The following is a 24428-nucleotide window of genomic DNA, read 5'->3' as shown; positions in this document are numbered from 1 at the left end:
GTAGTGCCCAGCTTTGCGCCTAGTCCTTAAAAACAAAACAAACAAACAAACAACCCCCCCACCACCAAACTCTTTCAGGCCTTGTGGAATTCTATTTCTGTTTTCTTTCATTAGGAGGCCATGTCTGGCATTAAGAAAAAGAAAAGGAAACCAATTTCATGGCATCTCATAAAGGTGTAATTTTATTTCATTCTTGTTCATTTATTTTCAAAGTAGGGAGAAGAAAATTGTTTTCCCACAAGAATTGTAGTCCATTCCATTTGCTTTTGTTTTATTTGTTTATTTATTTGCCTTTCATGCTGGTGATTTTTACTGGCCTCCTAGAGCCATGGCTCCCTAAGAAAAAGACATGTAACCCGTGTAAATATAGCAGGCTGTGACCACAGTCACTTGCGGCTTTTTGGCTAAGTGAGTAATTCTCTGATGGAATCTGAAAAGGTTTGAAAACACACGAATTTAGGTGTTGGGTCATCAAATATGTTCTCTCTTCTCATCTTGGCCTAATTGGCCTGAAATGAAAGAATCAAATACCCAAGGGCAGAGGCAGATTTTGGAGGCTGATACGACTTAAGAAACCCTCTTTAAGAAAACAACACACATATATCTTATGCTTATCTTTTTCTTTTCTTTTTTTTTTCTTTCTAAAAATGCACGGCCATAAGGAAGCAGTAAGAGAGATTCCCTGAAGTTTAAGTTTTATTGACTTCATAGTAAGTCCATTTCCATACTTGCTACATTACAACAGATGCCTACCTGTAACACACACACACACACACACACACACACACACAGAGGAATTTGCGACTTGTGCACTTGAATACAAGAAATGTGGGTAATGACTGTACAGGGTCTAGAGGGGTATATACAGGCATCAATGTAAGAACAGCAGATCACACACTGGGCTCTAAACATACAAATACACAGGTACAATTCTCTGCTTTTGTTGAGCTTCAGCATTCCAAGGATCACACCCAGGCATAATATTCTTTTTCCAGACTCTGAATTGTCTGCCTGCATGTAAATGTTCACTTCAAGGGAGGAGGTAATCAGCTTAATACGTTATCAGTCACTCAGACAAGCTCAGACTCCAACACTCTTCTCTGAATTGGACTCATGCTGAGCAGCTGCCTATTCTAGAAGCCAGGTGGGCTGGCAGGGAGGAAGGGAGGCAGGATGGGATGGCTGGGTGGGTAGGAGGGAGGGAGTAAGTACATGGCTGGTTAGCAGAGCTTTGTGTATTTATTCGTTTCTTAGGCAAGTTCAGATACTAGTCTGGAGGTCTCCATTGAGGAGGGTCCTCTGGGTCTCCGTGGTCTCATTCAGCCTGGATTTGTCCTGCTTACTGTCACTCCGTTCCCCGTCATCAGTGCCGCTTACCTTGACCAGACAAAGAACATTCTGGAAGCTCTTCTTGAAGTTGTCAGACAAGAAGGCATACAGGATAGGGTTGGCACAGCTGTTAGCGTAGGTGAGAACCACCACAAAGTCAAACATGCCTTTGAGGGCTGGAGTGGGGCTGATGGCCACCGAGACAGAAGAGACGTTGAATATATAGAAGGGGAGCCAGCAGAAGATGAAGACGGCCACCACTATGGACACCATCCGGGTGACCTTCTTCTCAGACTTTTTCCTCTTGGAGGAACCCACTCGGATTCCAGAGGACTTCACCTTGATGATAATGAACACATAGCAGAGACAGATGACGGTGAGGGGTACCAAGAAGCCCAAGATGAAGGCGTAGATAATGAAACCCGTGTACCACGCCCCAGATTCCCCTGGCCAGTTGATGGTACAGCTGCTTCGCCCCCACTGGTTGCTCTGAAGGCCCGCATATATCATGATAGGCAAGATGACCAGCAGAGAGATACCCCACACAGCCACGTTGATCATCTTGGCTGTCTGGGGTCTCCTCCACTTGGCCGACTTGATGGGGTGGACGACAGCCAGGTATCGGTCAATGCTCATGACCGTCAAGCAGAAAATGCTGGTGAACTGATTGATGCCGTCCACCGTCATGACCACCCGGCAAATGGCCTTACCAAAGGGCCAGTGGACCAGAGCCACCTGCATGGCCAGGAAGGGCAGACCCAGCATGAAGAGTTCATCAGCGATGGCTAGATTGAGGATGTAAATGTTGGTGATGGTCTTCATCTTGGCATAGCGGAGGATGACATAGATGACAAGCGTGTTGCCACACAACCCAGTGATGCAGACCACAAAATATATGAATGTGAGGACTGCATTGCTGGTCATATCATAGTAGGGCTCCGTCTGGTTTGAGCCATTGGCTGCTGTCACAGAACCATTGATGTCCAATGGATAGGAAATGAGTTGACTTCCATTGGGCGGCTCATATGCCATATCCATGACTGGGTTGTAGTCTTAGGCTAGTTCCAGCCAGCCCAAAGGTCTTATTCTCCCCTTAATGGGTCTTGGGAGCAAAGGATCCACAGTGACATCTGCAAGGAAGGGAGAAAAATTTGTTCACTAGTGACCATTCACCCTCTCATCAACTCGGCATATTTGTTGACAGTCTCAGACATACTCCTTCACTGAAAGTGTGTACCTTTACATGTTGACATTAAAACCATCAGTGGAGGGGGTTGGGCTAAGTTATAGGTTATCTATCCTGCCATTTTTGGTGATGCATAGGTAGGAGATTACTGTGACTACTAACAAAGTATTTGATTGTGAAGAAGTTGACCTGTTCAAAGAATAAAGGCAGGGACTGGAGGAACCGGGAGAGAACTCATCTAGTAGAGTGAGCACCTAGTCATGCCTGTGGATTGGGGTCTTATCACTGGCATCATGTGGGAGCATCAGCACATTGGGGGGACGCTCCATGGATAGTAGTGCAGTTCTGTGTTTTCCCTTTCTCTATATTACCATCTATCTGTCTGTCTATCTCTCTAACGTAGAACTCTGGTGGTGGGAACTATGTGGGATTTTACCCCTTTTATTTTATAATCTTGTTAATCATGATTAAATAAGTAATATTTTTTTTAAAAAGAGAAAAATACTGCTGGGCAGATAGCATAGTGGTTATGTAAAAGGTTCTCATGCCTGAAGTTCTAGGTTCAATCCCCAGCACAATATAAGCCAAAGCTGAGCAGTACTCTGACATCTCTCTCTCTCTTTCATTAAAATAAAACATTATAAAAAAGAGACAAATAGGGAGTCGGGCTGTAGCGCAGCGGGTTAAGCGCAGGTGGCGCAAAGCACAAGGACCAGCATAAGGATCCCGGTTCAAACCCCGGTTCCTCACCTGCAGGGGAGTCACTTCACAGGCGGTGAAGCAGGTCTGCAGGTGTCTATCTTTCTCTCCCCCTCTCTGTCTTCCCCTCCTCTCTCCGTTTCTCTCTGTCCTATCCAACAACGATGACAACAACAATAATAACTACAACAATAAAACAACAAGGGCAACAAAAGGGAAATAAATAAAACAAAAATTTTTTTTTAAAAAAAGAGACAAATATTGTGGAAAAGCTGAAAAAAATAAATGAGTTGTACAAAACTTTATGAGTTGCTCCTACAACAGTAATAACACACACACAAAGTAAAAAGAATGAAGAAGTTGGCACTAACAGTGGAATTATGCAGATGTAAGGCCTTGTCACCACCAGTAAAAGAAAATAAAAAGCGATCTTGAGAAATTCAGCAGCAGATGTGGGGGTGAGGGGCATCCTATCACTGGCTTTTTCCCTGTAAGCAGATCCATGATAACTTGCTGACTTCTTTGGAGTCTTTCCATTTGGAAAAACTCCAGAGTGGGTCTCAGACTTTAGAGGTAAAACATACAGGGGTCCTAGCACTGGTGGAAAGCCCGTATGACCTCGTGCTGGGCACTTGACCCCTCGGACTCTCACTTGCTAAAATGGGAGTGTCATGAAGGCCACATGACAGATGACATGTATGTATGTGAAAATGCTTCCTGTTGTGCTGGGCTCAGACTGGGAGCCTCATAAATGTTGTCCTCTTGCCTTTTTCCTCTGTCATCTCATTTGCCTTTAATCTATTGACATCTGCCGACAGAGTAAACCAATTTACAGCCTTAAAAACTTTAAGTCTGGCTTGTTTTGCTTTTGAGGAAAGATATGCTTTAGTTTATTTTTTTCTGTCTTATTTCTCCAGTGCCCAACACTGGCTTCTTCATGCCTGGGGGAGCCTTTTCTTTCTTTCTTCCTTTCTTTCTTTCTGTCTGTCTGTCTTTCTTTTTAAAATTTCTTTATTGGGGAATTAATGTTGTACATTCCACAGGGGAAGCCTTGTCTTAAAGTCCCTCAGTGGGATACTGTTATAGGTGTTCATCTTTAAATAGCCCAGATTTGTGGCCAAGGGAAAAAAAAAACACAAAAACAATACCCCAAACCAGAGGGAGGCAGGCTCTTTCACAAACATGAACAGAAGGCTCCTAAAACTCATGTCTCCCATTCATACTCACTCTTCACTTCCCACCCACCATTCTGTGAGATGGGGATCATGGTCTTGCACACAATTGGTGGAGCTGAGATTTGAACACAAAGCCTCCTCCCCCCCCAACCCCCTTTCTGCATTTGTCATACCTGCTGCTCAGTGGACTAGGAAATAAGGACAGTTGGACTTGCAGCAGACTGCCTTCTTACCTCCTTGTTGAGAAGATTGCTCCACCATTGGTTTGCTACACCAGAGAAAGCAATTGCATATCACATAACATCCAATTTCTCTACATTCAAACAGCACCAGAGGGTGCAGGGCATTTTTGTCCTGGGCAGTAGGGATACAGGGATGAACAAGACATGGCTGGTGTCCTCTAAGAGATGGCAGTTTAGTAGAGGGAGATAGGCAAGGAAACCAGCTCCCGTGGTCCCAGAAGTGGCGCAATGGATACAGCATTGGACTCTCAGTCATGAGGTCCAGAGTTCAATCCCCGGCAACATATGTACCAGAGTGATAGAGTGATGTCTGGTTCTTTCTCTGCCTCCTTCATATATTTCCCATAAATAAATAAATAAATAAATAAATAAAATTTTGTTTGTTTAAAGATTTTTAAATATTTATTTATTCCCTTTTGTTGCCCTTGTTGTTTTATTGTTATAGTTATTGATGTCATTGTTGTTGGGATAGGACAGAGAGAAATGGAGAGAGGAGGGGAAGACAGAGAGGGGAGAGAAAGATAGACACCTGCAGACCTGCTTTACCGCTTGTGAATTGACTCCCCTGCAGGTGGGGAGCCGGTGGCTCCAAACAGGATCCTTATGCTGGTCCTTGTGCTTTGTGCCACCTGTGTTTAACCTGCTGCACTACTGCCCGACTCCCTATAAACAAAATATTTTTAAAAATTAAAAAAAAAGAAACCAGCTCCCAGAGGGGGGGGGTGCAAGTTGCACTTAGGTATGAACAAAGGGCTTAAAAATCATCTTCATCTGCTGGGGGGGCAGGATTCCAAAGGGGTTCCTAGAGAGATGTTTGAGCTGTGTCTTCAAAGTGAGAAGGGGGGGAGAGGTCATGCCAGGAGGAAGCCAAAGGCTCGTGTGTTCACCTCACAGTGGAAATCATTCACCCGGTGGACTGCTTTCACTCTGTTTTGTCTGGTGCCCTGCTGAATATCATAGATTGTTCCTTTATCAGCTTGGAGGAACCACTGCGAGTTACAGGGACTCAGCTAGCAACAAGTCCTTGTGGATCTGTGCCTACCTTTGCCTCTGAGTAATTCTGCGCTGGCAGGTGCATTATTTAACTATCCTGCATCCATTTTCCCCACTACACAACTGTCTGCAAAGTGAAATCTGGCTGACCTTTCTACAAAGCACTTTAGGGACTTGGATTTTAATATCTGCATTAGGTAAAAAGCAGAAATTGGCTGCTCCTAAAAACAGGAGCTATAAAGGGTCCATTTTGGGCATCTGCCTTAGCTTGTGCTGTTTCTCCCTACTAGTATTTCCCCCTATCCTGTCAGTTACTGTGATTCTACAGATCCCAAAGCCTGCTGAAGCTGCCTGCATGGATGTGTGCGCAAATCAGGCATTTCCAGGGTTCCACCTGGATGGCATACAACGACCTATTTCCATGTCTGAGGGAAAGCCTGACGACCCCTAGGTTGCAGGGGAGGAGTGTGAAGAAAGGTCTCCATCCACTTTTGCAGTCCCACTGCTGGATTCTCACCCAACAGGACAGGATTGCTCAGTCAGAGAGAGAGAGAGAGAGAGAGAGAGAGAGAGTGTGTGTGTCTTAACAGAGCACTGCTCAGCTCTGGCTTATGGTGGTGCGGGGGATTGAACCTGGGACTTTGGAGCCTCAGGCATGAGAATTTCTCTTGCATAACCATTATGCTGTCTCCCCCTGCTGTGTGTGTGTGTGTGTGTGTGTGTGTGTGTGTGTGTGTCTTGAGAAGCAGCATTTCAGGGTCCAGGTGGTGGTGAACCTGTTAAGTGCAAACACTACAGTACGCAAGGACCCAGGTTCAAGCCCCTGGTCTCCACCTGCAGGGGGAAGCTTCATGAGTGGTGAAGCAGGGCTGCAGGTGTCTCTGTCTCTCTAGCTCTATCTTCCTCTCCCTTCTCAAATGGTCTCTATCCCATAACAAACAAACAAATAAGTAACATGGAAAGAGCAACAGCACTTCTCCACTTTTGAGAGAGTGGGCGATAGGGTTAAGAGCTGCTTGGCACAAGGCAGTGTAGTTAGAAGACAGGGATCTAGTCTAGCTGGAGCAGGAAGGTTCTTCCCTGAAAAAAAAAAGTTTAAATCACAGGGAATCTCATTTCAGTAATGTAGTCAGTTGCCCAAGGCTCCCAAGTGACTCTGGTTTTATTTGGGACCTTGTGAAAGTGGAGGCCAGTGCCCAGGCAGTCAATACTTGTTTAATTGTGGGTAAATTAAATGTGCAAGGAAGTTTGCTGTTCTGCGTTATTTTTCCAGCCTAAGAATTGTCACATATGGAGGAGGTGAGCTGACTGTTGGTTTCCTCCAAGATGAGCCTCCTGCCTCAGTCACCTCCTCCCAGAGGGGTTTGCAATTACCAGCCTAAGAATTGATCCTTGTGGGGGAGGGACCTGAAGCAGCATGGCCCTAAATCCAAGCCAGCTTAGGCTTTTCCTGGTTCCCAGCTTCCCCAGCATCTGTCCCCCATACCCCTCCCGTCTGCACCCCCCTCCCCACCTGCAGGCGAGACCTGGAGCATGACTCCCACTGTGCTGACAGAGTCCACAGAAGGTGTCGGGCCACAGCAACGCTGGCGCTGGCAGAAGGGCTGGGGGACAGGTGACACAGAAAAGCCCTCCGCCTGGCCACATAGCTCCCAGAGCCCAGATCCAAGTGTTTCCTAAAAGATGCCCAGTGATACTTCCAAGAAGAGGGGAGGGGAGAGATGGGAGAGGGAGGGGCGGTGGAAAATGGAGGTGCCTGCACCCTGGATCTCTAGACACTGGCCGGGAGTTAGACTGGGGGTGGGGAGGGTACAGACGGGGCGACAGTGACAGTTGGGAACTTTCCACAGCCCCTTGGGGAATTGGCCGCAGGCTCCTGGGCTCCAGCACCGAACCCACCTTACGAAGCGTAGGTGTCCGAACAAAGTATCCTCTCCACCCGGGAGGGATGCTTCGGGGTCGGTTTCTCGGACCCAACCCGGGAGGAACGGGGCTGCAGCCTGGGTTTCTCTGCCGCCCCACCTCGCTGGGGAGCAGACTTTCGGCCGGGTGCACGCCCGCCCTGAGACACTGCACCTGCCCTCAGCTGGCCTGCTGCGCTTCTTGCTGCTGCAAGCAAGTTACCCGCCTTGCAGCACCCCCCGATCCGAGCCCGTGGGGGGCGAGGACGGAACAAGGGCACCCCTCCTCGATCACCCGCATGCCCCCACAGGGCCTATGGCATCCCACTTACGACGGGACATCAGCTTCCTTCATTCTCACCGGCACGACCCGCGAAAGGCACCTGGCAGCTGCTCAGTGCGAGCCGGGATCCGGACATCAAGGCGCACGCCAAGCAAAGCTGGTGCCCCCAGATGCCTCGGCTTTCTCCATCTCTGTGTCTTTCTTTCAACATAGCAACATAGAGACAGAGACAGACAGACAGACAGACACACACACACATACACACACACACTTTGCAGCAACAGACACACACACACACACCTTTGCAGCAGCAACACACACACACACACACACACACACACACACACACACACACACACACACACACACACACACACACATATCCTCACCTTTGCTTTTCCATTGCAATCCGCTCAGCGGGCACTCCAGCACCCAGCGCAGTGCCCAGCCTGGCCAGCCGGCTCTCAAGTCCCGCGCTGCCGGCCCGGGCGCCCTGCAGTGGGCGGAGACACCCGCACCCGCGGGGGGACCAGGCGAGCGAGCTGGTGTGCGCGGGTGGCCGCGCCGCTCCGTCTGTCCGGGTGCAGCCCCGGGGGCCCCCAAGTCACATTTCCCCACGCCCCACCCGTGACGTCACGGCACTCGCCCCACCCCTCACCCCGGGGTGCTGGGCTGGGTGCTCGGCGAGGAGAGTCCTGCGGGTTGGGGGGGGTGCAGGGAGGGGGTGTCGGGGCGCAGGGGGGACCCGCGTGCGGGGGCGCGAAGGGTCAAGCTGTTCTGGCCTCCCCAAGACTCAGGTTGAAGACACTGCTGTGTCTGGGCTTCCACGGAATCGCTCGCTTCTGTGTCACCCCGCCGCATATTCCAGGCAGCTGGAGTGGCGGCCCAGGTGACCCAGCCTGGGATTTCTGTCATCCCAGGCAGACAAGTCTGCAAAGCAGCGTCGTCCATGGGTGGGTCATCCCTGGGCTCCGGGCTCGGGGCTCAGGCAGCAAAGAACAATGCGGTTCTCCACCCTTCCCCACCGCTGTCCTCCTAGGAGAGACCCCAGATTCCCCGCAGGAAGCGGCCAGGGCTCAACCGGGGTTGCTGACTAGACTGCCAGCTTCCCCAAGCCCTGAAGCTGGGCGGCCAGGCAGCCAGTCCCCTGTCTGCGGACACCTGCTGGCCGCCCCTTCCGCCCAACGCCGCGGGGTGTAAAGGGAAACTTGCAAGAAGTAGATGTGTCGCATCAAGTTGCAGCTATTTATTTTTTGACTGTGATGATTCAGCCTCTGTTCTAATAGTTTGATAAGTCATAATCCTTTCTTCACCCTCTTTCAAACCCCTCCCCCATCTCGATCACGCACACAGAAAATCTTGAGTCGTTTTAAGGCTGGAAACACAGAAAGCAAACGCCAACTATAATCTTCTCTGTGGGCTGATTTGCTTTTGTGTGTGTGTGTGTGTGTGTGTGACTATTCCAGCTTATTGCCTGATATCCTGTTCACCAGTGAAGAATTAAGGTCCAGAGTCTGTTCAGCAGACAGGGTGAGCCCTAGAGTTGTGGAATGACCCAGGAAAGAAGCCACCCGCCAAGACAGCGGCTGGGGAATAGCTTCTGTCTGGATAGAACTACATCGTACTTGGCTGGAGAGGGTGGGGGGTGGAAACCAGGGCTCCCCAGGACATCCATTTCTGACATGCTGGTCTGGATACAGTACAAATCCATTCCTCCTCCTCTCCCTCCCCCTCAGAAGCTAGAGGGCAATGGAGCTGGTGTGGCCTCACACCCCAGTCCATCTGGGAGCCAGCCGCTGGAGTCCAGTGGAGCTCACTGGAAGATGGTGTGGTGAGAGGACCAGGATGCAGTGTGGAATTGAACACCCGCACTTTCTAAGTTCTGGGTGCAGTAAACTACTGCAGCACTGTCCCTGTCTCTAGGTTCAAATCCAAGGCCCACCCACAGGTTTCCAGGACAAGAGGAGAGAAAGGAGGTCCAGGAAGTGCTCATTCCCCCCCCCCCAAATGCATTACCTTGCTTGGGGCAGTAATATCTTTTTCAGAGATTCTGGACTATTGGTGCTTTATTTTTTATTTTTTTGCCTCCAGGGTTATTGCTGGGGCTTGGTTCCTGCACTACGAATCCACTGCTCCTGGCGGCCATTCCCCCCCCCCCCATTTTTTTGGTTATTGCTGTTGTTGGATAGGACAGAGAGAAATCGACAGAGGAGGGGAAGATAAGACACCTACAGACCTGCTTCACCGCTTGTGAAGTGATCCCCTGCTGCATGTGGGGAGCCGGTGGCTGGAACTGGGATCCTTGTATGTGTGCTGTGCTACTGCCCGGCCCCCTCATGCATTCTTTTTAAAGTAATGACATATTCCTTCTTTTTTTTGTCTTTAATTCTTTTCTGTTTTTTTTTTTTATTTGAAAGGGCAGAGAGAAATTGAGAAGGGGAAGAGGGAGATTGATAGATAGAAACACCTGCAGCTCTGATTCACTGGTTGTGAAACTTCCCCCAGTAATAACATTTTCTATCCTTTATAAGAAATTAGCCTTTGGAGATCTTAGTAGCCTCCCCTGCCCCTGTGACTCTGATGGGAATATTCCTTTTTTTGGTTTGGTTAGTTTGAGTACCGATAGCAAAAACTGAGTGCACCTGAAGCATCAACTAAAGCACTTTCTTTTCCAGGCAGTGTGGCTTCTGGAACCTCAAATCCATGCTTGTTGGTTGGTAACCTTGGACATTCCTCAGATAAAATGTGAAAGTGGACCTTTATACACTGAAGGCAAGGAAAGACAGAAGAAAGAGGGAACGAGGCAGACTACTCGAGGTTGACACAGCAGGTCTTTTCAGTGTATGTGCAGTGCCATGACTCACACCTAGGGGCTCTTATGTGAGAAGCATGAGCTGTACCAGCGAGCCACATCCCTGGCCGTAGGTGGTGGTTTTAAGCAAAGGAACTCGTGCATTAAGCTTGTTTTGGGTGGCTGCAAGGTGGGTAGTTTAAGAGCTCAGATAGAAGCTTTAGTAATGTCTCTTCAGTCCAGATGATCTCAATAACACCTTTACTCTCAAGGCTGTGTCCCTCAAGGTAGGGGACAATGGACTGGACATCCATTCTAAGGAAGTGGAGGACAGAGGGGACTCTGATTGCCCAGGTCCTGCTCATGGGTCAGTCCATGGTCATGTCTTACCAGTGACCTCCACCAACAATATTCTATCTTTGCCTCTAGGGTCACTAGTGGGGCTCAGCACACAACAAATCAACTCTGGCCTCTCTTTCTTTCTCTCTCTCTCTGTATTTTTATTTGATAGGACAGAAATTGAGAAGGGAGGTGAAGATAGAGATCTACAGCCCTGCTTCACCCCTCCTGAAGCTTCCCCCTGCAGGTGGAGACCTGGGGCTGAAACCAGGGTCCTTGCTCAAGCCAACACCTGCATTTAACTGAGTGTGCCACTGCCCAGCCCTCCCAAAGGATCTTAATACAGCGAAACGCTCACACCACCAGCCCTCAAATTAAAAGGGAAATCTCTTTTCTCCACACCCTGCCCCCCCACACACACCCATAAGTCAGATTTGGTGAACCAAGTCTGAAAAAAAGTGATGACCTAATTGCACTCACTGCGGGGCCATGTGAGTGGTGTCTGACCAAAGCTGACCTCAGTGGCAGAACACGTGTAATCTGGAACTTTTGTAGATTTTGTCTGGATAGTAACAGGCCTCCCTTCTCAGCCTCTGAATGCCTTGAAAGGACTGTCCAACCTGAATGAATCAACCACCCCCAGGTCCCAGTGTGAGCTTTTTTTTTATTGTTGTAGTTATTATTGCTGTTGTTGTCATCGTTGTTGGATAGGACAGAGAGAAATGGAGAGAGGAGGGGAAGACAGAGAGGGGGAGAGAAAGATAGACACCTACAGACCTGCTTCACTGCCTGTGAAGCGACTCCCCTGCAGGTAGGGAGCCGGGGGCTCAAACTGGGATCCTTACGCTGGTCCTTGCACTTCGTGCCACATGCGCTTAACCCACTGCACTACTGCCCGACTCCCCCTGTTTGAGCTTTTTTGGCTATTCACATGACTTTCTCCCACATCTGCTGAATGAGAGGCCTCTTCTGTGATACGTAGGGCTGCCTCTCCATTCTCTGCAGTTTGATCAGTAACCAAGTGATGAAACCTGGAGCCTGAAAAATAGAGGGATCGGTGGAAGAGATAACCTCTTCCCTAGCTTGTCTGGTATCTTTCAGGCAATTAAATAATACTGTTCCCTCTTTGAGCACTTATCAAAGAGACAATACATGGCCGGAAATTAAGAACACAAGTGGGACAAAGGGCCAGCCTAGTGCTTAGCTGAGAACATGGGGAAAGAGTGGCCACTTCACTCTCCCAGTGACAAGTTTGTAGCCTAGAAGCACTGACATTAATACACAATTCCCATGTAGGTCATTATGCCTCTTAGTGGATTAATAAATTAAATGGGGGAAATCATTACTCTGCAATGAGCTTAGTGGAAATAAGCGTTGCAATTAAGCCTAGAGAGAAGCAAGAGATGCCTGCGAGGGGGTTGGACCTGCCGGCTATGGTAGATGTCAAACCTAGCGTCCACTGTGGATTTTGTTGCCTCCACAGGGATGCCAGGAATGAGGCTTGACTTTTCTGCTGATGTGGGAACAGCAATGCTGTGGCTCAGGAGGTGGTCAAGTGGGCAAGGCTTTGGACTCACATGCATGGGGTCCGAAGTTCCATCACCAGGGTCACACATGCCAGAGTGATGGTTCTCTCTCTTTCTTTCCTCAGTCAACCAAACGTCTTTAAAAAGCAAGAGAAGACCAATGCCACTATTGTGGAGAACGCACAGACACTTGTCATGATGCTCTTACTACTGGGAATTCCTGGGACACTCTTGTTTCCGGTTGTCTGCTCCTTGGTTATCTCCAAGTCTTCTGTATTTCACCAACTTTGAACTGTTGACTCTTATGTTCTGAGTCTGAGCCTGCATCTTGCACCTGGTGGCATTTATTTTGATACTATGGGTTCTGTTATCTAGTTTGGAATAAAAATGACTATGGTCACCTCTTTTAAAAATGTTCACCTTGGGAGGCTGGGTGGTGGTGCACCTGGTTGAATGCTCACATAACAGTGTGCAGGGTCCCAGGTTTGAGCTCCTGGTTCCCACCTCCATGGGGAAAGCTTTGCAAATGGTGAAGCAGTGCTGCAGGTGTCTCTCTGTCTCTCTCCTTCTCTATTATCCCCTTCCCTCTCGATTTCTGGCTCTCTCTATCCAGTGAATAAAAAAAGATTATACCCCCCAAAAAGATAAATTAAAAAAAATATTCACCTTGGGCTGAAAGATGGTGTAGTGGCTACATAATAAGCAATCATTCCTGAGACTTCAAAGTCCCGGGTTCAATCCTATGCACTGCCTATATATCAGAGCTGAGTAGTGCGCTGGTTAAAAAAAAAAAAAACTGGGGGGAGGGATGGGTTGTGGTACCTGTGATAGAGCACACATGTTACATTACACAAGGACCTGGGTTCAAGTCCCTGCTCCCCACCTGCAGAGTAGAAGCTTCACAAACTGTGAAGCAGAACTGCAGGTCTCTCTCTTTCTCTCTCTCTTTCTCTCTCCCTGTGTGTGTTTGTCTTTCCTTTCTCTCTCTCTCTCTCTCCAATAAATAGATAGATAGATAATATATAGCTTTAAAATTAGTCTTTTGGCATAGTTTCGTGCCCTCTTCAGGTACAGAAGCTGTCACTGGGAGGAACTCTCTACCTGCCTCTTCCATACCTTTTGACAACTGTGACTTTGACTTGACTTTCCTGTTTGTGTCTGACCTACAGGAAAAATGAGCAAAGAGAGTGAACTGGCATGGGCAGCTCTCTGGAAACTGCCCCAAGTCAGTCCAGTCTCAGAAGTCGTGGGCTGAAGACTCCATGACCTAAATAGTTCTTTTTCCCCTCTCTTCCTTTTCTCACTCTCCATTTCGTATATCCAGAGTCCTGGAGTCAGGAGGGACTTTGGAAATTCTCAAAGTTATAGTTCCTATCCCCATCATTATACAGGTCAAACTACGAGGCTCAGAGAGGTTGGGTGAGCTCCCCAGGACACCCAGCTAGGAAGGGGCAGAGGTGCCCACTGGATGGTAGTCATGTGGCTGTGCCCTGATCTTCTCCCCACCATCCTCTGAGCTCTTCTGACCACCACAGTTCTCCCCGATAAACCAAGTCCTTGCCACTTTCAGCCTGGCCTGAGTCTTTTTTGTTGGTGCCATAGAAAATACTCGACCACCCCCTCCTGTGATATCCCTCCACCCACCCAGCACCAGAGTGTGTGTCCGAGAGCAGCGGTTCTGCTGAATGTTCTATAGGTAAGGAGCAGAGGCCTGGAATCAGCTGCAAATCCCCCACCCCCAAGAGCCACCACACCTGTGGACACTTTCAGGTGCATTTCTCCAGTGCCTATCAGGGGCACAGGGAGCTGTTTCATACACCCACCATCACACTTGCTCCCCCTCAATCTCTGAGCTGTGCCCCATTATTATTATTGTTATTATTATTATTATTAATATCTTTATGTTGAGACATCTTCAACAAAGAGGCCTATTTATTTCAGGCCCGGTGTTTGCCCGATTTATCTCACCGTGGGAACCTTCCCAACCTGTAACTGTTAATACTCAGTGTGTCATGTGCGCCAGGCACTAAGCTCCATGTTTTCTGTGAGCCCATTCAGTCCATCCCCATAAGGATGAAGCACATCACCATCATTACCAGCCCCATTTGTCAAGGAAACAACACATGCACTGAGAGGCTAATTATTCTGCCCAAGATTGCGCAGTGGCCGAGTTCAGTTGTACTGCCTTCCCGGGTACTAATGTCTGAATCACAGTCAAACAGAGGGAGCCATGGTGAATGAAGGACAGGCAGCCTCTTCCTGCCCTGATGGTTCTCAGAGAAAGAGACTATTCCTTCTGGATGAATAAATAGCCTTCACTGTTTTTCCCTCAGCCTCCCTATGCCTTATCTAACCCAACCTCTGGGTGTCTTTGTAAATGAGTTCTGGGTTGTTTCCAAGTTTGCTGACAGTCATCCAGTCCTCTGAGGACCCCTTCCCCCCCTGCCTTACGGACTGAGCCAGGTAACAGAAATAGCCAGGCCTTCTTCCTTGTGGCCAAGCCAAATTGCCTAATTAGTCCGCTGCTCAGGGAAGACCTCTTCCTGGGAAAAGGGAGCTGATGCAGACTTCAGATGTATGGGCTCACAGATGCCACATGGCCCTCAGAGAGCCCTTAGCTCAGAGCTTCACAGCCAGGCTGCTGTCAGAATCACAGGGGGAGTCAAGAAATGAAAGGTGTCTAGGCTCCATCCTTTCCCAGACACACTTAATGGATCTGTGGTGGGTATTTTTACTTATTTATTTATTTATTTATTTATTTATTTATTTATTCCCTTTTGCTGCCCTTGTTGTTGTAGTTATTATTGTTGTTGTAGTTATTATTGTTGTTGATGTCATTGTTGTTGGATAGGACAGAGAGGAATGGAGAGAGGAGGGGAAGACAGAGAGGGGGAGAGAAAGACAGACACCTGCAGACCTGCTTCACTGCTTTCAAAGGGACCCCCCTGCAGGTGGAGAGCTGAGGGTTTGAACTGGGACCCTTACACTGGTCCTTGCGCTTTGTGCCATGTGCGCTTCACCTGCTGTGCTACCACCTGACCCCCCTCTCTTTCTTTCTTCTCTTCTTCCTGTTTCTTATAATCGCATAAAGAAGCACGGAGAGAGAAGGAGAAACACCCACAGCACTTCTTCACCACTCACGAATCTCCCCTCCTGCAGGTGTGGATGGGGGAGCCTGAACCTGGGTCCTCATACAGGCAGCGTGTGCACTCTACTGGGTGCATCACCAGCAGCCTCTCACATCATCTCTTAAAGCTCCCGGCACCCTGAGCTGAAAACCACCAATAAATCATTGAACCTCATCCTGGAGGTGGAGGGGCTTTAGACTGGGGAGGCAGAAGTTGCATCCTGAGTTAGATAGCAGGTGACCTGGTCTCTTTACTCCTGGGCCACTGTGAGCTCAGAACTCACCCTGCAACCCAGGAGTCCTGTTACATGGGCGGAGGGATGCCTGACAGGTGTGGGGTCTGGGGCCTTTGTCTACGGGCAGAGAAACCAGGCTTTTTTTTTTTGACAAGGACAAACTCGTGTCTCAGAGGGAGAAGTTTGGGGAGATGGGGGTGGGGTAGTGCCTTCAGTCCTCTTGACAAGTGTCCATTGCAGGTGGCCCATCTCTGGTGGGCAGGGTGTGTCCTCCCAGCTTGTAGGGAGTGGAGAGAGCAGTCGAGTTACACAGAGGCCAGCACCAGGGAATGGTCCCAGTGGTTTTGTTTGCATGAGAGCAGGAAGGAGCAGGAGCAGGCTTCCTCCTGGCCACTGTTATGAGATCACTGACTGCCCTTCTCTGTCTGGCATGTCCTAGGCCGGGGTCTATGTGCTGCTGTTGCCCTCAGCTAGAGATCCTGCTGAGGGACCCTTTCAGGTCCTCTCTCCAGGGGTCACTCTGCCTGGCTCTGGACACTCTTCTCCTTTCCTTCTTACTGTAGTGGAGAGAGCAATCACTTTCTCAGGACAGAAGATATTTACACTCTAAAAAGGGTTGGGGGGGGCGGGGGTAGATAGCATAATGATTATGCAAAGAGATTTTCATGCCTGAAGCTCCAAAGTCCCAGATTCAAACCCCTGCACCACTAAAAGCCAGAATGCTCTGGTTTAAACAAACAAATAAAAGTAAATACATAAATAAAAGGGTTGGGTGAGTGTGTAGCCCACAGGCCAGGGTCTACAACCAGAGGTGTGAGTCTGACATTGTGTGATCCAGGAGGCACCTGTGCTTGTGCTTCTCCAAGAATCCAGAATCTCTGCTGCTAGGAACTCAGTATCTCAGGCAGCAAACGCTAGCAGTTCATTGAGCAAATGCAGCTGAGAGGTTGCAATCCCGGTTCTGGGAGCTGCAGTTCCCTTGCTGGCCCCAGGGTGGGGCTAGTGCACAGAACTCACCTCCCCACGGCCTCTGCCAGCTTGGGCACCAGGCCTTCCAGGATGGGGTGTCCGTGTCTACTCCCCACTTCCACCCCAGCCTTTCTTTCCTTCTCTTCCCACCCTCCTGTCAATCCCAGGATGAGACGCATCCTGGCTGGAATCAAAATCACCTCAGTGTCTGGAACCAGTGGTTGTAGCTTGTTTTAGCGTCTTCCAGAATAGTCTTCGAGCCTCCTCCTGGCCTCCTCGTCCTTGGCAGTATCCCATCTGGTGTCACTGACAGGGCTTAGCTCCTCTCGGACCCTCCTTGATTGAGATGGCGTGACGGGACTGAGGCAGCGAGTGCGTGTGCGTGTGTGTGTGTGCGCTGCAGGCGAAGCTGGGAAGGCATTGGAGGCTCATGTCGATTCTACAAGGGGAGTTGTTACAGCCAGATGCATCTGGAAAGGGGTCTTCAACAGCTATCTCGGGGAGCTCAGTGCCTGTCCTTGGACGGTGTGGTCTGAAGCACCTAGTAGCACTGGTGCAGAGAGCCACTACTGTTCTGGGAAATAAGCTAAGTCAGAAAGAGAAGGATGAATATGGGATGAACTCACTCATAGACAGAAGTTGAAAGATACTACCATGATGCCAACCTGCCTTCCCTGGGAAGACGACCTCACCGATGTGTCCTGGAAACACCCCCGCCCCCCAAGAGCCCTGCTCCACTAGGGAAAGATAGAAACAGGCTGGGGGTATGGATCCACCTGCCAACACCCATGTCGAAGGGAGAAGCAGTTACAGAAGCCAGACCTCCCACCTTCTGCACCCCATAGAGATCTTTGGTCCACACTCTCAGAGGGATAAAGAATAGGGAAGATGCCAATGGAGGGGATGGGATATGGAACTCTGGTGGTGAGAACTGTATGGAATTGTACCCTCATATACCACACTCCTATTGATCAATATTAAATCACTAAAAGAAGTTGAAAATAAGAAAACACAAAGCAGAACTTGGACTGGGTTTGGTGTATTGCACCAAAGTAAAAGACTCTGGGATGGGGGGGTGGGGGGTTCAGGTCCTGGAACATGATGGCAGAGGAGGGCCTTAGTGGGGAGTTGTATTGTTATGTGGAAAACTGAGAAGTGTTACACCTGTATCAACTACTGTATTTCACTGTTGACTGTAAACCATTAATCCCCAATAAAGAGAAAAAAAAAGTTTGGGGCGGGGGAGGCGTGCCCTAGGAGGTACAGCACTTAACTTGTGTGCACAAGTGTGTCCTGAGTTGGATCCTGGTATCTCAGGTGTCAGACTGATGCTCTGGTTCTTGTTCTCAAAAATAGATATAACGGGGGAGTGGGGCGGTGGCGCAGCAGGTTGAGCACAGGTGGCGCAAAGCACAAGGACCGGCGTAAGGATCCCAGTTCGAGCTCCAGGCTCCCCACCTGCAGGGGATTCGCTTCACAGGCTGTGAAGCAGGTCTGCAGGTGTCTGTCTTTCTCTCCCCCCTCTCTGTCTTCCCCTCCTCTCTCCATTTCTCTCTGTCCTATCCAACAACAATGACATCAATAATAACTACAACAATAAACCAACAAGGGTAACAAAAGGGAATAAATAAATATGAAATTAAAAAAAAGATTTAACAATACATTTTGAAAGTTTCTGGGCAACAGGGAGGACAGCTTTTCCTTTCTTTTATTATTTTTTAAAATTAAAAAAAGAAAGAAAAATAGAGAGACAAGGGGGTGGGGAGGGAGGGAGAGAGTAGCACTTGCGTTGTGGGGGAGGGGGCTTGAACCTGGGTCCATGTGCATGGTAACGTGCACTCAGCCAGGCGCACCGCCCCCTGGCTCCCCGCTCGTTTTCCCTTGGTAGGATGCAGCCCTATGGCGACCCATGGGAATGGGCACAGGCTTCCCTGGCAGTTCTGGAAGGAGTTTGCTTAGTGAGATCTCATGAAGGGAACTTGGCCACTGTCCAGGAGTGAGAGTTGAGTGGCTGCTCACCCTTCTTTTATGGGGTGAAGGTGGGGCTTTGTGTGCTGGCCTAGCTGCCAGTCCCCAAGCAGCAGGGTGCCCAGATGCCCAAGGCCCCACAACAGATGGCTGGACTGGGGGTGGGGTGGGAGCTGAGGCTTCCAAGTCCCATGAGGCATCCTCCAGAGCATTCTTGGGTCCTCCCACAACCTCCAGTGCTCCTCCTCCTTTTCCTTCTCCTTCTCCTCCTCCTCCTCCTCCTCCTCCTCCTCCTTCTCCTTCTTTTCCTCTTCTGCCTCCTCTTCCTCCATCGTTCTCCTCACCCCACTCTGCTGCAGCCAGATCTCTTCTCTGACAGATTGTCCCTGTGGCTGCCGCCAAAAACTAATTCCCCTGCGCCACTTCACACACTTAATCTTTCTCCCTGGCAAGACCCTTTCGATGGAGCTTGCAAAGCGTGAAAGCATGGCTGTGCCTTAGTGTTGTTTCAAGCCCGCTGGGTCCTGGAATCCTCTTGAATAATTGACTTCAGCATTTCAGAGCAGGTGACAGGGACACGGGGCTTGGCTTTATCCAGGATAATGGCAAGAACACTCATTTTAGGGGTCTTTCAATAGTGGATTCACTTAAATGAAAGGGTTATTTTTTTTTCCCTATGCAACTTTTTAAAAAAGATTTTTAATTTAATTTAATTTGAAAAATATTTATTTATTCCCTTTTGTTGCCCTAGTTGTTTTTATTGTTGTAGTCTTTGTTGGATAGGATAGAGAGAAAAGGAGAGAGGAGGGGAAGACAGAGGGGGGAGTGAAAGATAGACACCTGCAGACCTGCTTCACTGCCTGTGAAATGACACCCTTACAGGTGGGGAGCCGGGGCCTCGAACTGGCATCCTAATGCCGGTCCTTGCGCTACCACTTGACTCTCTAATTTTTAATTTTATTGCCACTAGAGTTATTTCTGGGACTCAGTGCCTCCATGATGAGTCCACGGCTCCTGGCAACCATATTTTTCCTTATCTTTCTTTTTTTTTCTTCTTTTTTTTCTTTGATAAAAGAGAAACTGAAGGGGCTGGGTGGTAGCACAGCGGGTTAAGCGCACACAGCACAAAGCTCAAGGACCGTCATAAAGATCCCGGTTCGAGCCCCTGGCTCCCTACCTATAAGGGAGTCCCTTCATAGGCAGTGAAGCAGATCTGCAGGTGTCTGTCTTTCTCTCCCCCTCTCTGTCTTCCCCTCCTCTCTCCATTTCTCTCTGTCCTATCCAACAACAACAATAGTAACTACAGCAACAATGAAAAACAAGGACAACAAAAGGGAAAATAAATATAAAAAAATCAAAGAGAGAAACTGAGAAACGAGTGGGAGACAGAGAGGGAGAGAGAAAAGGAGACACCTGCAGCCCTGCTTCACTACTAGGGAAGCTTCTCCCCTGCTAATGGGGAGCAAGGGCTTGAACCTGGGTCCTGGTGCATTGAATGTGTGCATGCTACTGGGTGCACCACTGACTGCTGCAGCCCCCCCCCCCCCCATGAAACTTTTCTAAGTATACATTGTGCTTATAAAATTGAAACTACTTATGAGATGATGGCTGGCACTAAAAGTCAGACCCATTCCTGACAACAACAAACAAACATATAAACAAACAAACAACAACAGCAAAATATTTGCCACCAACAAGTCTATTCTAAACACTGTGCTTTAGGCTCAAAGTGAGTTTTCTTTCTTCCTTCCTTCCTTTCTCTCTCTCTTTCTTTCTTTCCTTTTTTTTTTTTTTAGTTTATTTATATAAAAAAATACCGACAAGACCATAGGATAAGAGGGGTACAATTCCACACAGTTCCCACCACCACAGTTCAGTATCCCGTCCCCTCCCCTGATAGCTTTCCTATTCTTTATTCCTCTGGGAGCACGGACCCCAGGATCATTATGGGGTGCGGAAGGTGGAAGGTCTGGCTTCTGTAATTGCTTCTCTGCTGGACATGGGTGTTGGCAGGTGGATCCATACTCCCAGTCTGTCCCAGTCTTTCCCTAGTGGGGCAGGGCTCTGGGAAGGTGGCTTGGACACCCAAAGTGAGTTTTCAAAGAGAAGTTAAGAGAAGTTACAAAAACTGTGAATGCGTTATTTAGTTTTCCAAGGTGAGCACTTTTAGCACCAACACATGATTAGACTATCTAGAAATAGCCAGTACTGACTTCAGTGTATCATTCTGATGTGATTGGCACAAAGATACAAATCCAAAGCATAAATCAGGCAACTGACAATGAGATTGTGCTTTTGAAGACTGTTTCTCTACACAATCCTTCTAAACATGTGAACACCTTTGTCTATTCATTTACCCAGGGGCCGGGTGGTGGCGCACCTGGTTGAGTGAACACACTACAGTGCACAAGGGGACCCAGTTTCAAGCCCCCAGTCCCCACCTGCAGGGGTGGGGGTGAAATGGGTGTTGAAGTGTGAGTGGTGAAGCAGTGTTGCAGATCTCTCTCTCTCTCCCTCTCCTTCTTCCTCTCCCTCTCCCTCTCCCTCTCCCTCTCTCTCTCCCCTTCCCTCTCGACTTCTGTCTCTACCCAATACATAAATAAAGATAATCAAAAATGCTACATTAATCCATTCATCTGATCATTCACCTGTCCACCCTTTCATCCATTCAACAAATACCAAAAATGGTAATCTCAGAGAAAAAAAAAAAGTGACAAAGAATTCTTTTCAAAGTTCTGTGACCAAACTGGTGAACATGTTGTTTTCAGGATGAGGTAACTCACAAGTCCCTTCCTATTCCCCTGAGTCCTTTGCCAGTCCTTACCCAGCATGCAAGGCAATTCTTGCCTTTAATGTGCCCTTGTGGACCTTTCAGAAACCTCAGGCTTTTTTTTTCCCCCCATGGTCTCCCATCTCCCATACAGGAAAGAGGCAAAGAAAAAGGATTGCCTTCTCTGAAACAGTCTTTGTTCTTGTTGTTGGTATTTTACCACAAAGCGGGCAGCCCATCAGAAAGCTGTCAGTGGAGCACAGCCTAGGAGCACTTGATGCATTTCTTCAGTGGGGTGGGAGGGTCGCACTGGGTTCTAAGTAGACAGAGGCTGGACTTGGATTACTCACGCTGGTTAATTTCTTATAAAGCGATACCACTCCCTGTAACCCGAGATCCAGAGAGTATAAAACGTATGCTGATACTATAGACTTTTCTTTAGTAATGCTGATGGAAGGGTTTGTGTGACTGGTAAAAAAAAAAAATCCTTATTTTTTTAAATTTAATTGTACTTATCAAGTTATATACGTACATAGGCAAAAAGTCAAAAAGGAAGATTGAGCTTCTAATGAAAAACAGCAGACTCCCGCTTCATCCTTCTCCAGCTGTTTCACTCCCTCAGGGGAAGCACTTCCAATCCTTTTTGCTTTTTTATTTTTTTTTCTACTTATTTATCTCCATGTTCATAAACTTCACATTTGCACTTCTATTTCTTGGTTCTCCGGTGAGAGAGTCTATTGACGGCTGCCTTAAAAAGAGCTCCAATTTCCTACCTAGACAATGCATTTCCCTATCCCCTCCCCCTCAATGAATTCAATACTTATCATCCTTTCTTTCAAATCAGTGATCAGTATTTACATCATTGTCACCATGTAAATATTATTTAAAGCTGAGCCAAGCAGTCTTCTCGGCTGGCCTCTTCTTTCTTGTAGAGCTTTGTGTTTTCCCTGGAGTTAATGATTACCTTTCTTTCATTTTTAACTCTCTTACTTTTCCAAATTCATTACCTATGTAAGAGTCTCACATGAAACAGAGAGAAAGAGACGAGTCAGAAAACTGCTCTGGCACACGAGGCACCAAGGATTGAACCGGGAACCTTAGGCTTGCAAGCCTGTTGCTCTCCCAGCTAAGCTGTTTCCCTAGCTGCAAACTGCCTCATTTTTAAATTTGACGATCTATCTACATCATCCACCCAGGAATTCTGACAGAGTTGAGAATCCTGTCTGAATGTATTCACCCTATGGGTTTCATTTTAGGCTGGGAGGCATCCTACCTGCATCCTTTCATCTTTTTTTGCTCCGTCTGGACAGATGCTCACTAAGGCTACCACACAGGTTTACCTCAGGACCTCTCTTCCCCTTCACCCTGAGGGTTTTCTTTCTTCTTTCTGATGTTAGTTATCTGGTTTAGTTTATTTCTTTGGTTTAGTGGGGAATCTTGTACTAGAGATTTTGTTTGTTTCTTTGTTTTTAAGTTAATTTCTGTCTCATTTTTTTATTTATTTTACCAAAGCACTGCTCAGCTCTGGTTTATGGTGGTGCTAGGGCTTGAACCAGGGACATTTAGTGCCTCAGGCATGAGTCTTTTTTTTTTTTTTAATGTCTGCTGTTGCTTAAACGGTGAAAATTGCAAACCTTTTCTCTCTCCAGCCTGATTTATGAAAGTAAGAATTCTGCTCTGAGGTCAATGTAATTTTTTCAACCTTTTATTTTTATTTTACTTTTTAATATTTATTCCCTTTTGTTGCTATTGTTGTTTTATTGTTGTAATTATTGTTGTTATTGATGTCGTTGTTGTTGGACAGGACAGAGAGAAATGGAGAGAGGAGGGGAAGACAGAGAGGGGGAGAGAAAGACAGACACCTGCAGACCTGCTTCACCTGTGAAGCGACTCCCCTGCACGTGGGGAGCCGGGGGCTCGAACCGGGATCCTTACTCTGGTCCTTGCGCTTTGTGCCACATGGGCTTATTCCGCTGCGCTAGTGCCCGAATCCCACTTTTTATTTTCATGTCCCTTACTTTTGATGATGTAGTTACACTGGGTTTTTAAAATTTTACTTTTTATTATCTTTATTTATTTATTGCATAGAGACAGTCAGAAACTGAGAGAAAGGGAAAGACAGAGAGGGAGAGAGACAGAGAGACACCTGCTAGCCCGCTTAACCACTTGTAAAGCTTTCCCCCTGCAGGTGGGGACGGGGGTTCGAACCTGGGTCTTTTAGCATTGCAACATGTGTGCTCAACCTGCTGTCTTAGGGTTAAGAAGACAATAGATAGTTATTGCTATAATCACATTATTTGACAATTGGGTTAACTTTGAAAAATCCCTTTATTTGGATTTGTTGTATCATATACAACATCACCATAATTTATGTCCTTTGACATTATTTGTATAGAGCTGTGCCACCAGTTGCTTCTGTTCTCCTTGGTCTAGGCTTTTGAGAGAGTCAACATATCAAAGACTCAGCCCATGTATTAAAAAGACTCAGTCTGTGCTTTAAAAAGTTTGAGACATACAATCAATTTTTCCCTCTCATATTAATTAAAAAGTGATTTATTTAACTACAAATTACTAGGAGTGTACATGAACACCATTCCCACCAGCAAAAGACTGTGTCCCATCCCATCCCCCCGCGCCTCTCCACCGCCCCGGGAAGCTGAACATCCATCCTAACCCTCACCCTCACCCCAGGGTTTTTACTTTGGTGCCCTCCTTCTTTTATATGTCTTTGTGTGTGTGCAGCTCAGGCTTTGTGTATACATGATTTCACCACTCTGGGTGTCTTCATTCAGATATATTAAGATCCAGAGACAGAGAAAGATGGAGAGACGCCATAGCATAAGACTTTCCCCCAGTACCACTCTACCTCCTAGGTGCTGCCTGGGTTCAAACAT

At 47.8% G+C, this 24428-nt stretch overlaps 1 protein-coding gene across 1 annotated transcript; it reads right to left on the bottom strand.

Moving 5' to 3' along the window:
- Positions 1-307: 307 nt before the first annotated feature.
- On the bottom strand, positions 308-8391 carry SSTR2 (somatostatin receptor 2). The gene is made up of 2 exons (XM_007524514.3): positions 8198-8391; positions 308-2459 (listed from the first exon to the last, which is right to left on the bottom strand). The coding sequence occupies exon 2, from the start codon at positions 2365-2367 to the stop codon at positions 1261-1263; it is 1107 nt and encodes a 368-aa protein (XP_007524576.1). The 5' UTR covers positions 2368-2459; positions 8198-8391; the 3' UTR covers positions 308-1260.
- Between the last annotated feature and the right edge of the window lie 16037 nt (positions 8392-24428).

The sequence above is a fragment of the Erinaceus europaeus genome, chromosome 12 (assembly GCF_950295315.1).
Source record: "Erinaceus europaeus chromosome 12, mEriEur2.1, whole genome shotgun sequence".
Lineage (NCBI taxonomy): Eukaryota > Metazoa > Chordata > Mammalia > Eulipotyphla > Erinaceidae > Erinaceus > Erinaceus europaeus.
Note: the sequence above shows the minus strand (reverse complement) of the source record. Positions and strands in the feature narration are given on the sequence as shown.

Bases quoted from the DNA above. Each gene is read 5' to 3' on its own strand.
- SSTR2 (XM_007524514.3), bottom strand. From the start codon at position 2,367: ATGGATATGGCATATGAGCCGCCCAATGGAAGTCAACTCATTTCCTAT.